At 40.4% G+C, this 14,036-nt stretch overlaps 1 protein-coding gene across 1 annotated transcript; it reads right to left on the reverse strand.

The window, feature by feature from the left end:
• Nucleotides 1-1,385: 1,385 nt before the first annotated feature.
• kcnk6 (potassium channel, subfamily K, member 6) lies at nucleotides 1,386-11,795 on the reverse strand. The gene is made up of 3 exons (XM_036536680.1): nucleotides 11,380-11,795; nucleotides 7,238-7,633; nucleotides 1,386-3,159 (listed from the first exon to the last, which is right to left on the reverse strand). The coding sequence occupies exons 1-3, from the start codon at nucleotides 11,693-11,695 to the stop codon at nucleotides 2,927-2,929; spliced, it is 945 nt and encodes a 314-aa protein (XP_036392573.1). The 5' UTR covers nucleotides 11,696-11,795; the 3' UTR covers nucleotides 1,386-2,926.
• Nucleotides 11,796-14,036: the final 2,241 nt, after the last annotated feature.

The raw sequence follows: 14,036 nt of genomic DNA on the forward strand, positions 1-14,036 counted from the left end.
ATTAACATATTGTACACAAGAAGGACATACTTGCCATTATGTATATACTGTACAGGTCAAATGTTTCACAATGGCAGAGCAGGCACTTCTCGTTTACTTGCACGGAAATCGGTTATTGTGAAACAGTTAAGTAGACCAGTACATTCTGCTGAAATTCACCCTCGTGTCACCTGGTGGCAGTAGAAGACAGTTCACAAATGAACTTAGTGCTTTGAGCACAACGAGCATGTTTTGCAACTTACTTGCATGTAACTACACAACAGAATGGTCTTACCACACTGAATCGGACTCCTGGTTCTAATTATTAAAAAATGATAGTAGTTCAACTTCGCATGACACAGACTGACTCAAAAAGGTATGTGCGTGTTTTCCCAGAAGCAAGAGTGTTAACAAAGACTACATGTTACAGTTTTTTACAATCATTTTCACACGTGTGTCAATACCATGTCCACTTTCTCAAAACACTTAACACATCCGCCATATCAGTAGACTATGTGAACAAAATGCAATCACCACTTCTTCAAAAATTCATGAACACCTCTCTCAGTCAATGTTCACCACCAGCAAAATTCTGTACAACTACAGCAAATTTTGCAGACATTAAGATACTCTGTTCAAAACAGTTAACTTTCAGTTCAAAACCTAACGAAATTTAGATCACTGTAGATGGAAATATACTGCATTTTGATAGATAAATGAAACTATATGCTTGAAATAAGACAGATTATTCTGATTTTAGCAGAAAGTTTATTCAGTTTTTTGTTGCAGCCTTGTTACCACTTTTGTAAGTGGTCATATTTGCGTTGAAATTTGCATGTATATAGGCAAAACATAGATGTAGTTGTCGCTGAAGAGATTTCTCCACTATTACTGCTGTATATGTAAGTTATGGGCTATCAGTGAAAGAAAGTGACCCAAGAATGCAACTACTGGTTGTTAAGCACACAGTGTTAAGAGTTTGAAAAAGTGGCCATGGTATTGACCTAAGTGTGAAAACGGTTGTAAAAAACTGTAATAATGTCTCTTTTCATACCAGAAGCTGTGTAACTGAACAGAGGAAGTGTGTTGACATTAACAGCATAATAAAACTTTAAATGAATCAACTTCAACAGTTTATACATGTGACACTGCATTTTTAAGTTTTTCATCTGTATGTTTTACAAAATCTGACACATGATCAAACAGGTTCTAAAAGCCTAGATCCACAGCTCAAACCAAAAACAAATAGTTTTGCCAACAGATATAGCTGAACACTACTACTAGGACAAGGACATATGTTACAATAGAGCACCTTCCCATAGGCTCTGCTCTGGACATGCTGACAATAAAAATATTTGCACTTGCGTGACAAATATTTCCTCCCTAGAAATGGAGGGCCTCTCTGGTATTCATACACTAACTTTCAGTCCAGCAGCATTCTCAGCACAAATCCTCAAGTCACAGAACCACAGGCAACAAAGCCAACATTTTATTTGCATATCACATTACAATACAGCATTTGTGTCTGCAAACGACCATCATTAATTGTTCAACTGCATCTGTCTTCAGGCAACGGGCTGGATCCAGTGCATTGAAGTAAATTAGAAGCATACAGCAATGAGAATAGAACTCTTCAAAACACAAACATGGAACATAGCGTAATTCAGCATTTCACTGAACTCAGACCATTAATAACACAACTTCATCATAGCTGTACATGTTCTTTCTAATGCAAAATGATCCAACGGGAACCAAAGCTCATTTGGATGTTCACGTCCAAACAAAAAGGAAATGGTGTTCAATTTTAAAGTGCACGTTGCACCTACATACAGTTAAATTTCTTTTTTCAAATTCATTTTTTCAATTTATTTTAATTTTTTTTTTTCAGTCATTTTTTTGTGACTGAACGGGATGGTCGTTGGAATGATCAGATACATTGCACTGTGTCGCAGGCCCCAGAGCACCAATAAAATGGCACGTAAATGACAAAGCAAAAATTCTGTCAGATATCATTAAAAAATAATACAGAACTACGACTACAAGCCAAGAAAAGCAGTGGTATTATTTTTGGTTAAGATTCATGTGTCATTAGTACAAAGCAACGAGGGCCACATGAACCCTCTTTGATGGACTGCATATGGCCCCCGGGCCACATATGATTGGCTGATTTATGTCTTTATGTCCGTCTTTTACAGTTGATCGATTGGATCACTGAAGGTGAAAAGTGGCTGGAGGTGAAAAAGCATTGCCTACAAACTCTGTGCAACAAGTTTATGTACATTCCTCTAAAGACAATAATTTAAGAGGTTTAACTTTAAAATACTACAGACCAGTAGGTCAGTTATGTTTGGTTTGCCTGGTATAACAACAAACTGTGCAACTGTAACAGACACATTCTTTGTTTTGTAGGCACTGGAAGAAAAGCAGAAGTCTTGTATCAAACAGTGTTTGTTTTCCCTGTGCTCACAGGGTTGAAGTGATGCAGTGTGTCTGGTTGTCTTGGACTGCGTGAGGTGGATTTGCTGTATTCGGACTATTCATCGTGGCTGCGCAGGATTGCCTTGCTCTGATGGGATTGCTCGTCATGGTTGTGCAAGGCCGCTTCGGACGTCCAGCTCCTCAGGGTTGATCTGCTGGTGTGTGATTGTCTGTCCTGGTTTTGTACATTTGCCACAATATTGAGACACTGTCTGTCCTGGCTACGTAGGTTTTCCATGATGTTGAGGGATAGTCTGTTCTGGCTGTGCAGGTTTTCTGTAATGGTGTAGGACTGAGTTACTTGGCTGGACAGGGTCGCCTTGCTGTGACAGGACTCTGTTTCCTGGCCATGCAGGGTGATGATCACTTATCCCTGTGCTGGCATAACTAGCATTGAGATCAGTGATCACTGTGCCATGGTTTGACGCGTCTGGTTAAGTAGATGCCTGGTGGAGAAGGTAGATGGTCCCTATCTGTTGATAGAGTTGTAGGACACCTGAGAGCCAGGTTCCAGGGGCTTACTGGCGGCCTTGTCTGTATCAGGCTGGTCGTCAGGGCCGGTCTCCACAATGGGCTCCTTGTCCTCCTCCTCTTCCTCACACTGGGGCAGCTGGAAGAAAGCGGTCAGCCCCTGCAGGTCCGCCAGTTTGTGGAAGGTACGCAGGACGAGGAACATTGCCATCAGTCCCACAAACAAGTAGACTGTAGAAGGACAGACACATAAAGACACACACAAATAATTACATCCTGTCATAAACAGTGATTCACTTTTTAATAAATGCTGTGGTGTTCAGTATGCTGCAAAAATCCACCTTTATAACTGGGTTAAAATAGATTTCAGTTGTGAAACTGGGGTACAAACACAGACAACATTAATTGATGATATATAAATTGAGGTATGATAATCCCTTAAATGTGGTGCTGCATCAGGTTTCCATTTTATCAAAAACCTGTGTCACAATCAGGTATGAAAGGAGGTTACACATAGGAATAAGAAACCATTAGTGGAATTTATTGCCATGGTTCAAGTTAGACAGCTTTCTGAAAATTTGATGGTCAGAAAAAAGATCAAAAATAGTTTCTGTCAAGACTCCTGAGTGAGGCTTTCAGTAAGGCAATTATCTCAAGTACATGCTGAGCCCTTTGAGCTGGGTTCAACCCCAGTAGTGACATCAGTCAACGAGTGTAAGCTCACAGCATTGCTTTTGTTCCAACAGGGAAGGGGTGGGTGTCCCTGTCTCAACCCTCAGGCACCCCGACTCTTGTCAGGTAACTGTGAGTTGTCCAGATGTCAGTGAAAGTATCCACCCTTCAGGTGGTGCCTGCTTCAGTGTGGTGCACCGTGTCACGTGAATTTGTGAAAAACAACTGTTGGCTGTGTGAGAGTTTATTTGTCAGTGCTGCTGCACAAGACTTGTGTAAATGTAAGTGTTGTTGTGGTTGTTGTGATGAGTATTATTTGTTACAGTTCGTTTGTTTTAGTATTATTCATAATTGGTGATTCTAAGAAGGGCTGCAAAAATAGCAAAAAAATAAAAAATAAGAAAAAGAGCAACAACAACAATGGTTTCCTTTGTACAAAAAGCTAGACTACCTACGCTAACCTGCATTTAGCTCAGCTTACTACCAAAAATGCAAAAGGTTTAAATAAATCCTCTGCAAATCACTGTATCATTCACAGACAGTTGATGAGAGATATAAACAAAATGATAAAATATGCCAGAGCTGTATGTATTGCATTGCATTAAGCATTTGTACTTTTTCAAATAAGCACTCTTACTTCCTCTACATCTTTAAATAGTAAAACCCATAATGGGGAACCCATTGAGTGCTAGTATAACCTCTTAAACACAGAAAGAAGGAAATGAAAGGTCTTGATATTCCATTTCAAACCACTGTGTGAAGGAGAAACTTCACCTGATCCTCAAAGCTGTTAGTTGTTCCATTGTTAGTTGTTTAACTTGTTAAATGTTTAAGGATGTTTCCACTTTCAACCTTGTAAATAACTGAGCTCATTGATCAATTGCATCTGAACAGGTTAATTGTTTAATTGTTAACTGTGATAGTCAATATGTGTGGTTTACTTGTGGACAACCAGCCACTGGTTAATGAGCCACACCTGTCTAATTAAGGGCACACTGTAAGACAGGAGGAGGAAAGCAGGAGGCTTTTTTTATCTTTTTTAATCTTTTTTGTTCCTTTCTTGGCTTTCAATATAATTTTTTTTTAATGTCCTTCTACACTTCTTGTGAGAAGTGTTGGCCAGCTTCTCCATCCACTGTGTGAGCAGCCTTTTAGAGCTTATAGTGTTACCGTTTCCAGTCCTTTGTGGACAACTGAGAACAACTTGGTTTTTATCAAGGCTATATATGTGCTTATACAGTTTGTTGTTAATCCCAAAATCATCGCATCCCAAAATGTTTGGCTTCCTTGAAAAATTACAAAATGATCTGGCCATTCTAATCACATGGGAAATGCATGAGCCTCTCTGTCTTTCATAAAATTCAAAAGGATTTTGATAAACAATAATCTAAATATCTAATTAACTCAATATTTTACTTAAAACCAGAATTCCCAATACAAAGCGGCTTGCCTTGCTGTGATTGCCAAAAATCCTTGCTTCCCCTTGCCCTCAGTAAGCGACCATTACTATAGGTCAATCTGTACTGATCTGACCTAAATAGCCCAATGAGTCCGCCTGTAAATCCAGCATTGCACCCTGAAACACTGGCAAAAGGCTGGCAATGACTGAATCACACAAGCTTACCACTAGGGGACATGGAAAGGGTTATTTAGAACAGCAACAACAAAAAGGAAAGTATGCATTCCTCGCATAAGTGAGTTACTCATTAGCTAACAGGATGCGTGATTCTAATAACTGATACATGATGGTAGTGCCGCTTCAATCAGGAAGCAGATAAAGAATGTGCTCTCACTTCCCACTGGGTCTGCATGTGACCCAACAGTTATATGGGTATGGGGAGGGAAGGGGGGCAATGCTGGAAGCTTAATTGTTTAATACATGTAACCATTCAAGTTGTAGAACTTTAGTAAAAAGAGAACTTGTAAAAAAAGCATATTCAAACCTATCCCGCTAGTTAGTGACATCTAGTGCACACTGATATATAGTGTATGCGGCATACAGTATATATAAAGAACACCCTTCTTTATATATATGCCATATACACTATTGATTGATGGATTGTTCTTTTAGATTTAATGATAACTGTACTGATGGACTACTGTTTAAGATAACCAGCTGTAACGGCAGTTCACAAACACAAACATGTACCATTTAACTGTTGTAACTTCTTTTACTAGCTGAAAACATTCTGTAAAAGTATCTTATATTACAACAACATAGCTAGCAATCCACCATGTCGGTGTGTCTCCTGGAGTTATCCTCCATTTCACTTATGCCTAAGTGTATTTTTCAGTCAATTATTCAAGGTGCACTTCATTTGCTATTCCACCTAACTGGGGAGGTGAAGACGGCTTCATGCTAAACATGCTGCTGTGGGGTTAGGCCCTCCTCATCATCATCGCTCTCAGCCAAGTTGCCTGTCAGTACCCACACAATGTGTAATAGTGCCCTCCTCCTCCCTTATCATAACCAGGCACATCACAAATCATTTTAAGATATCATTTATCTCTATTTTTTGTTGATAAACTGTTCATGTCTAGAAATAGTGCCATTGTCGAAGTTCACTTGAAAATAGGTCAATCCGCACATAGGTAATCAGGGGCCGATTATCTGCAATGTTGAATCTCAGTAGGACTCATACGGGTGCGTCTCCTGTGCAAATGAACTCCATGCATAATAGTTTCCATTATTTGTTCAGCAGACGTCATGCTGTAACCACTTTGGGTAAGGACTTGACTCATATGTTCAGCCACTTCCATTTGAATGAAACAGGCTGTTGACATCTTCAGTTGGCAATGCACTACTCATTAACAAGCTAAACTTACCAGAACAACACAGAATCCCATCTAGGATTTTACACTCCTGTGCAGTCTGTATCTTAAAGACGTAAAACTGGGGATCACTAGATTCAAGTGCATTTTCTTTTTTAAATACTTTTGCCTTAATCTCATGGCATAGAGGAAAAAAACATTACAACAAAAAATTGGGTCTGTGACTCTGACAGCACCTTGTGTTTTTCTCAGAGGTCTCTTACAAGAGGTGTGAAACTGCATCAAAGTGCTGTTTGTGCCAGACAACCAATCAGCATGTGGCACTTGCCTACACACCGCCCCTCTGGCTAACATTAGCCATGGTGTCATGGTAAGCGATGGTATAAGTCAGACAGCTCCTACCTCAATGCTATGCTAAAGGTCAGAGCATCAAGTATCAGCTTTTGAGCACGTAATAAAAGGGAAATTCAATGAAATTGTTTCAAAACACAAAAAATAACAGGGACATGCTCACAAACACTATTTTTTTACAGATTTTATGAGGTCTGATGTCTGAATTCATGTTATAGCAAAACCGTCCCAGCCGTTTTTACTTCTTGTTCCCATTTTCATTCAAGCCTTCATTGTAAGACCTTACATCTTTACAGCCTAGGCAAATATGGGTCCAGTGTCTTCACCACAATTCCATATTGCTGCCCAGAAAAAGAGCTGGAGAGTGATTTCCATGTAAGCCGATACACTGCAATGTAACATAATGTACCACAATGGACATGTGACTCACAAACTGTGTAATGCAAAGTCAAGTAAAGCAATACACCCCTTCCTTCATGCCCCCCCCCCCCCCCCCCCCACACCCTTCTCTCACCCATGACGGAGATCTTGTAGAGGGGTCGCAGCCTCTGCCCGCGCTGCTCCCCGGGCACGTAGTCTCCCAGGCCGATGGTGCAGAGGGAGATAAAACAGAAGTAGAAGGCATCCAGGAAGGACCAGGCGCCCTCGATGGTGCTGAAGATCAAAGCGGGCACCACGAAAAAGCACAGCACCACCGCCAGCAGCAGCACCACGAAGTGGACCGTGCTGGCCGTCCTTGGCTCCCAGCCCGCCCACCGCTGGCACAGGCCCACGGGCCTGTAGGTGAGCAGGTGCATCAGCCTCTGGACGCAGGCCGTCAGCACCAGCATGGTGAAGGGGACGCCCAGCAGGGCGTAGATGATGGAGAAGGCCTTGCCTGTGTCTGACAGGGGCGTGGTGTGACCGTAGCCTGAAGGTGGGGGACAGGAAGACCGAGCAAACGATTACACCTGCACCTATTATAACTTACATTACTTTACATCACATTATTGTCATTTAGCTGACGCTCTTATCCAGAGCGACTTATAGTTTACAATTTTATCAATTTATACAGCTGGACATTTACTGAGGCAATTCTGGGTTAAGCACCTTGCCCAAGGGTACATCAGCAGTGCTCCAGTAGAGTCCTGCTCTACGCTGCCGCCCCTTACTTACAACAACTTACAACAAATACCACCAATGAGGAAGGTACATGAACCTGAAATAGCATTTTTCCCTCACAGACACATTAAGAGGACATTATGTCTTCAACACTTGGCCATGGCTTCTCTTTAATTAAAGAACTGGCTGACTGCAGTCATGAGGGAAAACATAAGGGAAGGGGGGGGGGGGGTCTTTGTGGGATGGGAACAGTCATGATATTTGTGCAAATGGCAGCAACTGGTCCCTTTCTGTGATCAAACTGATCACTTTAAAATATTTCAGTTTGCACTGCACGTTTGATTTTGCTAATTCACTGACTAGGTACTGAATTTGAAGGGTATAACACATCACGCCTAGGCCTACATTGTAGGCTGTGCTGCATTAATATGCATAAAGCATACATTGTAAACTTAGTTGTTTCCTTATTACAAGTTAAACAATATGCAGCATAACTTTTCTGCTTCTAAAATATAGTTTGCTTAAAGTGACACATTTTTTAAGATGGCAACCTTATATCTTTGGACTACACCCCTGTTTGGACTATGAACCAGAAGGACAGTAATGTTCAGTGTTCAGAAGCATTATTTCCCTGCATTTCAGTAAAACTGAAAGAAACTCGGGCTGCTGGTGAATTCAGAAACTTGGTAAGGCACCAGTTTCTACCACGTAAAAGGAAGTGAAAGGATGCCATTATGCAGCCACAGTGGTGCACTGAAGCAGTTGACCATTACAGTCTGAGGGAGGCCTCAGCACTGAACAAAGGCTACACTGTGCATCACTTCAAAGGCGCTGAGCAACCTTGTTATGATTCAGAAAAAAACAGCACAGAATATTAAAGCCAGTCTTTAGCCCTGTACTAATTGAGAAAATGTAACATTCACATATCAGTTCTGCGTTTTCATTTTTTAGTGGACACAAATCCCAATCTTTAAAGTGGACACAATCCTGATGACAAAAAAATGACATTGTCGTCATCATAGACATGGTTTCAGTTGCCTATGTTGTTGTACCCTTGCCTTGAGGCACTTCACCTGCACTCTTCAAACTAATAATAGAGCTGGTATTAGCACTTCCATGCAAGTTAACACAGAACTGTCAAGTCACTACAAACAATAACTTCATAACTCAGCAAAACAAAACATGACTTAAAAGAAATTTTATTCAGTAAAACCAGCTAAAAGACCCTGACATAGCCATAAAATGTTACCAAGTGGCATAGATGGATTGAGGTCTGTGAAATGTCACCTAAAAAAGCAGATAAATTGTCTAATGCAATGAGGACAGAAAGTAGAAAACATGTCAAACACCACCAACAGACACTGCAACCGCATATCTGAATGAGGCATCTTTCATTTTGACCCGAGAGACATCTCTGCAATATGTAAATAATCTGAACTTCCTCTGCCTCTCTGCCAGGTCACATTTGCAGCAGTTAAGCTGATAAACAGGTGTTTGATGTAGATCTATGTTTACAATGAAGCCTGTCTTTCTGCATTTCCGGCTGAGGCCATTTTTGGTATATACAGCAGATAACTTCAGCCTTAGATCAAGGTGTTAATTTTTTACACACAGTCAGTAACATGAAGTGATTGTTTTGTTCATTTTATTTCACTGTTGATACAGACCAGCAGTGGAACATTTGCCCAAGGGATTCATAGTTTATGCAAGGGCCACAAAGGAACAGCTATCACAAAGCTATCACAAACCTTTTTGTGAAAACATCAAATGCAATTACATTCCAATGCATTACATCACACACTCTGCATGGGAAAATGGCAAAACAGACAATGCAATTAAAAAAGAAAGAAATAAAAGTTTCAGGATACAAGAAAATTCATACATGGGCAGTTCTCTAAACATGCATTAAGTGCTCACAGCTATGGTCACGTTTCCATCACTCTATTAGCTTGCCCTCTTTTCAAATTTCCCCATATGGGGAACAGAGAGAAAGCAGTAAACCCCATGACAGCTGAACTGAAAGTGTACAGTGGGTGGAACTAAGCCAGGTCCACAGGCAAATCACACGCAATTATTACGGTGAAAAAAGTACCTGAGGACAGGCAAACAACCCACCCAATGATACGAGTGAGTCACACCAACACGCTTGCATTTTGGGTCCTCTAAGCACTACTTTTCATTCTCATAATTATGAAAAAAGTAACACCTGTGAAAATGGTAAAGGCCTGCAATTTGAGAATGTTGGGGTCACCAAAGCTTGCACCCCAGCTCACTCTATATTGTTCTTGACCTATGACCTGTCCATGCATTCTTTGCACTTGTATGTTAGAATATTCAACATGACTTGCAAGATGTCTTATTGTACAACAGCAGTCCTAATGTGGCTAAAACAGTCATACAAAGGACAGGACTGTAGACCATTTCTGCATTGCTGAAAGGGAGAGGTAGCAGGCACCAGTTCTTGGCATGACTTTAATGTGTGCAAATTCATGACCTTTCCTGCCTGGTTGGTCCCCCTTACTCAAACCCAAATAACCAACCAGTGTTAATAAGTCATCTATCTAACCCTAGTGGTGAAGCTTATTGACAACAAGAGTCGTGTTTTTAAGGCTGTCATGTCCTCTCTGGTCTCAAGTCCAAAGCCACTCCCTCATGTGTGTTTAATGTCCTTCAATTCCTCAGGATTCTTCCATACAATTACCTTAGATGTAATATGCCTTGAGGGTAAATATATGTGACCCACAAACAGAGCACACATGGTTTTCATAATGTCAGTAAATAAGAAGCTGCTTGAGTCAGTGCCAGTGCTACGATTTCACAAGAGACATGGTTTAATACAAATTTGGTTACCCTATCCTCGTATAATCGAGTTTGGTGCTTCCCCCCTGCCGCCAGAACTAAATGTGCAAATTAAGCAATACAAAATCAATTTCCCTAGAAAACGGTTTTTTGTGGATGATTTATATGAATGGGTCTGCTACGTGGCTTATTTCCCTTACTGAACACTGCCAGACTCAACAAAGACAAGAATAATTGTCAGAAAGATGCAGAACTGTCAAAAGGTTTTGACGTAATAGTGTCACCACCATTCGCCATGCAATACCTGTTTCAACAAAGACCTTACTCAATGGTACGCCTTCACTGAGTTATTTACAAGTAAAAATACGCATTTTCCCAAACCCATAAGCATATATACTCCTTCACCATTCTATAAACGCTGAAAGCAGGCTACTTTTGGCGTGCAAATTCAATATTCCTGACTCATCTGACGTCCTCGCATGTCTACATAATGTCCGGCTCCACCGGTAAAATGTAAAATAATAAAACAGGAGATAGATCTGATTTCTTTTGCTTTTCCACTACAAGGGATATTATTTTGACAAAAAAATTCAGCAGCATGATTAGTCGTATCCACACACTGAAGTCTAAATAAATTTTTATTTTATTAGTTTGTTTTTACATCCAATATTTCCACGATGAAGCGCGCTGTGCATTAACACTTCTATGCGAAACGACAAAACGGAAAGTAGAACAAAGAAAAGCAGACTAACTTACCTACTGTCGTTACCAAAGTGTTGGCGAAGAACAAAGATGAAGCCAAGTCCCAGTTTGAGTTTCCGGAGGCATTATAAAGCATCGACACCCCATACTTGTTGGCACTTAAAACTTTTTCCAGAAAGTTTTCCAGTGATGTTAAATTGACGCAGCTCTGGTTAAGAAACTGCGCTTTAAGAGAGCTGAGTTCACTCCGTAGTCGCTCCTCTTCTGGTCTCTCAATGGTGGAGAAAACAAGCGCTCCAAGCAATAGGTACGTTATATAAAACAGGATGAAAACTGCAAGCAGAGCCCACGATTTGTAAAACGGAGACATTTCCCCCCTCTCCGCTCACCCTCTCCCTGCAAGACAAATGAATTTTTGTTTTGTTTTTTTTATTATTTCCTCCTCTGTTTCTAACTGCCTAAGTCTTCCACACCAACTCCACCTTCTTGTTTCCTCCACCCACTGCTAGAAGCTATGCAGGAAATAGATCCGGGACTGTTTTGTGAATAAATTCAGTTTCAGAAAATCATTTTCTTGCGATAGGAAAACAGTTAACCCGAATATTTGGCTAGTTGTAAAAGCCGATCAGCCATTCCTAATGGGTGAACTTGTCAAGAGCTGTAAATTGAAAAATGCTCATGTCATTCCGTATTTGATAAATATTTTTACATGTTTCCACGTCGGCGGGGCAACAAAATGAATGTATCAAAATTCACCACCTCCCAGAGTAGCGTAAGCATTGCTTCGTGAAGTCTCAATACGACCCAATTTTCGGTTAAATGAAAGAGTTGGCCTATTTGGGAACTGTATTATTTTCAGCATTGACAAAATTGGCCATGCAACTTTTATGACAAATTTCAGATCAGATTCTGACATGCACGTTCAACCATTAGCCTCCTACAGCCATATCCTGATGCTGGCGTGTCATAAAATTGGCAATTCATAGTCATAAAGATTTCATTTATTTTAATGTTGTCTCTAACTGTTGAAGGCGGTTAGAGTATTTCATGTGATTGGGCGTGCGAGAGTCTAGTCACATGCTTCTACGGGGCATACAACAGTAGAAAATGTTTATATTTAGTTCTGACTCGGAGCATTGGTAATGTTCTTTTTTTCAAGCCGATCCTCTGCACAAAGGTCATATGAGGACAAAGCGCATTTCTCTGTGAGCAAAAATGTCCGTTATCTTGCAAAAACAGGACAATAGCCCTCTGACTCAGCAGTTCGGCATTAACCTTTTCGCTGCCACTGACCAATTTACTTTTTTGGTACTTTTTCAGCTCTCCTGAAGTTTGGTTGTGAGGCATGATATGAATACAGAATCCGAAACGATATAGGTTCTCTACAAAACCACCAGAACCAATTACTTTTTTGTATGGAAGATAACCACAGCACCACAGTTATAAATTGTTAGGACAATTATTTAGGAGAGGACAAGAAACAGGAAAAGTCCTGAGAGCCTAGGAGAAAGACTGGGGCCAGCGAAGCGAAGATCAAAACCGGGACAAATGTTAATTAGATTATTAGAATTAAAGATGGTAGCTAATTAGATGAGTAAGTTTTGCACGTGATGAAAACGTGCAGTTATTCATAGCCCTTTCGTATAAGATACAAATGAACACCCGAGGACTTGGCTCTGCAACTGTGCCAGTGCATATGGCCGTAGTCTGACGCAAATCTGAAAGGTTTTAAATGGACCTCCTAGATACCTGTATTTGAATTCAATTTGTTGTAAATCATGAGATTTCACACTTAATTCTTGGGAGGTTATCATATTTTACTGTAAAGTCAGCCTGTGATTTTTTTTTTGTACCTGGTGAATATTGTATCTAAAAATGAATTTTAGATACAATAGAATAGAATTTTAAAGTCTGTTTTCTGTGTCGGATTGATTCTGATATGTCTAACGTAACTCTTAAAAGTTTAAATGTAGTGCTGTGTTGTCACTTTTAATGCAATTGCCTATTTTGTAGTGAAGCGTACAACAAAGAAACGCATTTAAAAGGGAGGTGAATCCAATTTGATCTGAATACGTTAAGTATGACTCATACATGTTTCATTCCTAATGAGTTTACAGGTGATTGTGTAAAAGACATTTTTAGTAGAATTCTGTTGCGTATTTGCATTACACTGGTGTACGCCCCACCGCCCCACTGTTCATTTCAGGCCTAATTGGTAGGTTACCTCCAATTACCTGTGTTTGCTGGTTCTCATATAGCAACTAAGTTTGGAACACCCCAGTTTGAGCATCTGCTCGCACACTAATAAACTAACACAGTTGTGTGTCAAATCAACATTATGAGATTTTATATATATGGCAAAGTGTGCTTTAAGATGCACAATTTCTCTGAGTGAGTGATAAATTAGGCAGGTGGACCAAACTGGAGACCAAAAATGAGTATATTACATTTAAAAACTTGTACGTTAAAGGAATTCTAAAACAAAGACACTGGTGAAGAGCCAATTTTTTTTATTTGTTGACAGACAATCACATCAACAGTTAAAGGGCGTATTTCTGCAACTGAAACAGTTCAAAATGAACTGTTGTGTGCAAAGGTTCATCTTATAGATAAACGTGCAAAGTCAGCAGTTCAGGCTGACAGACAGGTTAATGCTCCTGCTGAGTTTCTCAGACCCCCTGCCCCCCCCCCCCCCCCATCCCCACCCCACC

Source organism: Megalops cyprinoides, chromosome 9 (assembly GCF_013368585.1).
Source record: "Megalops cyprinoides isolate fMegCyp1 chromosome 9, fMegCyp1.pri, whole genome shotgun sequence".
Classification (NCBI taxonomy): domain Eukaryota; kingdom Metazoa; phylum Chordata; class Actinopteri; order Elopiformes; family Megalopidae; genus Megalops; species Megalops cyprinoides.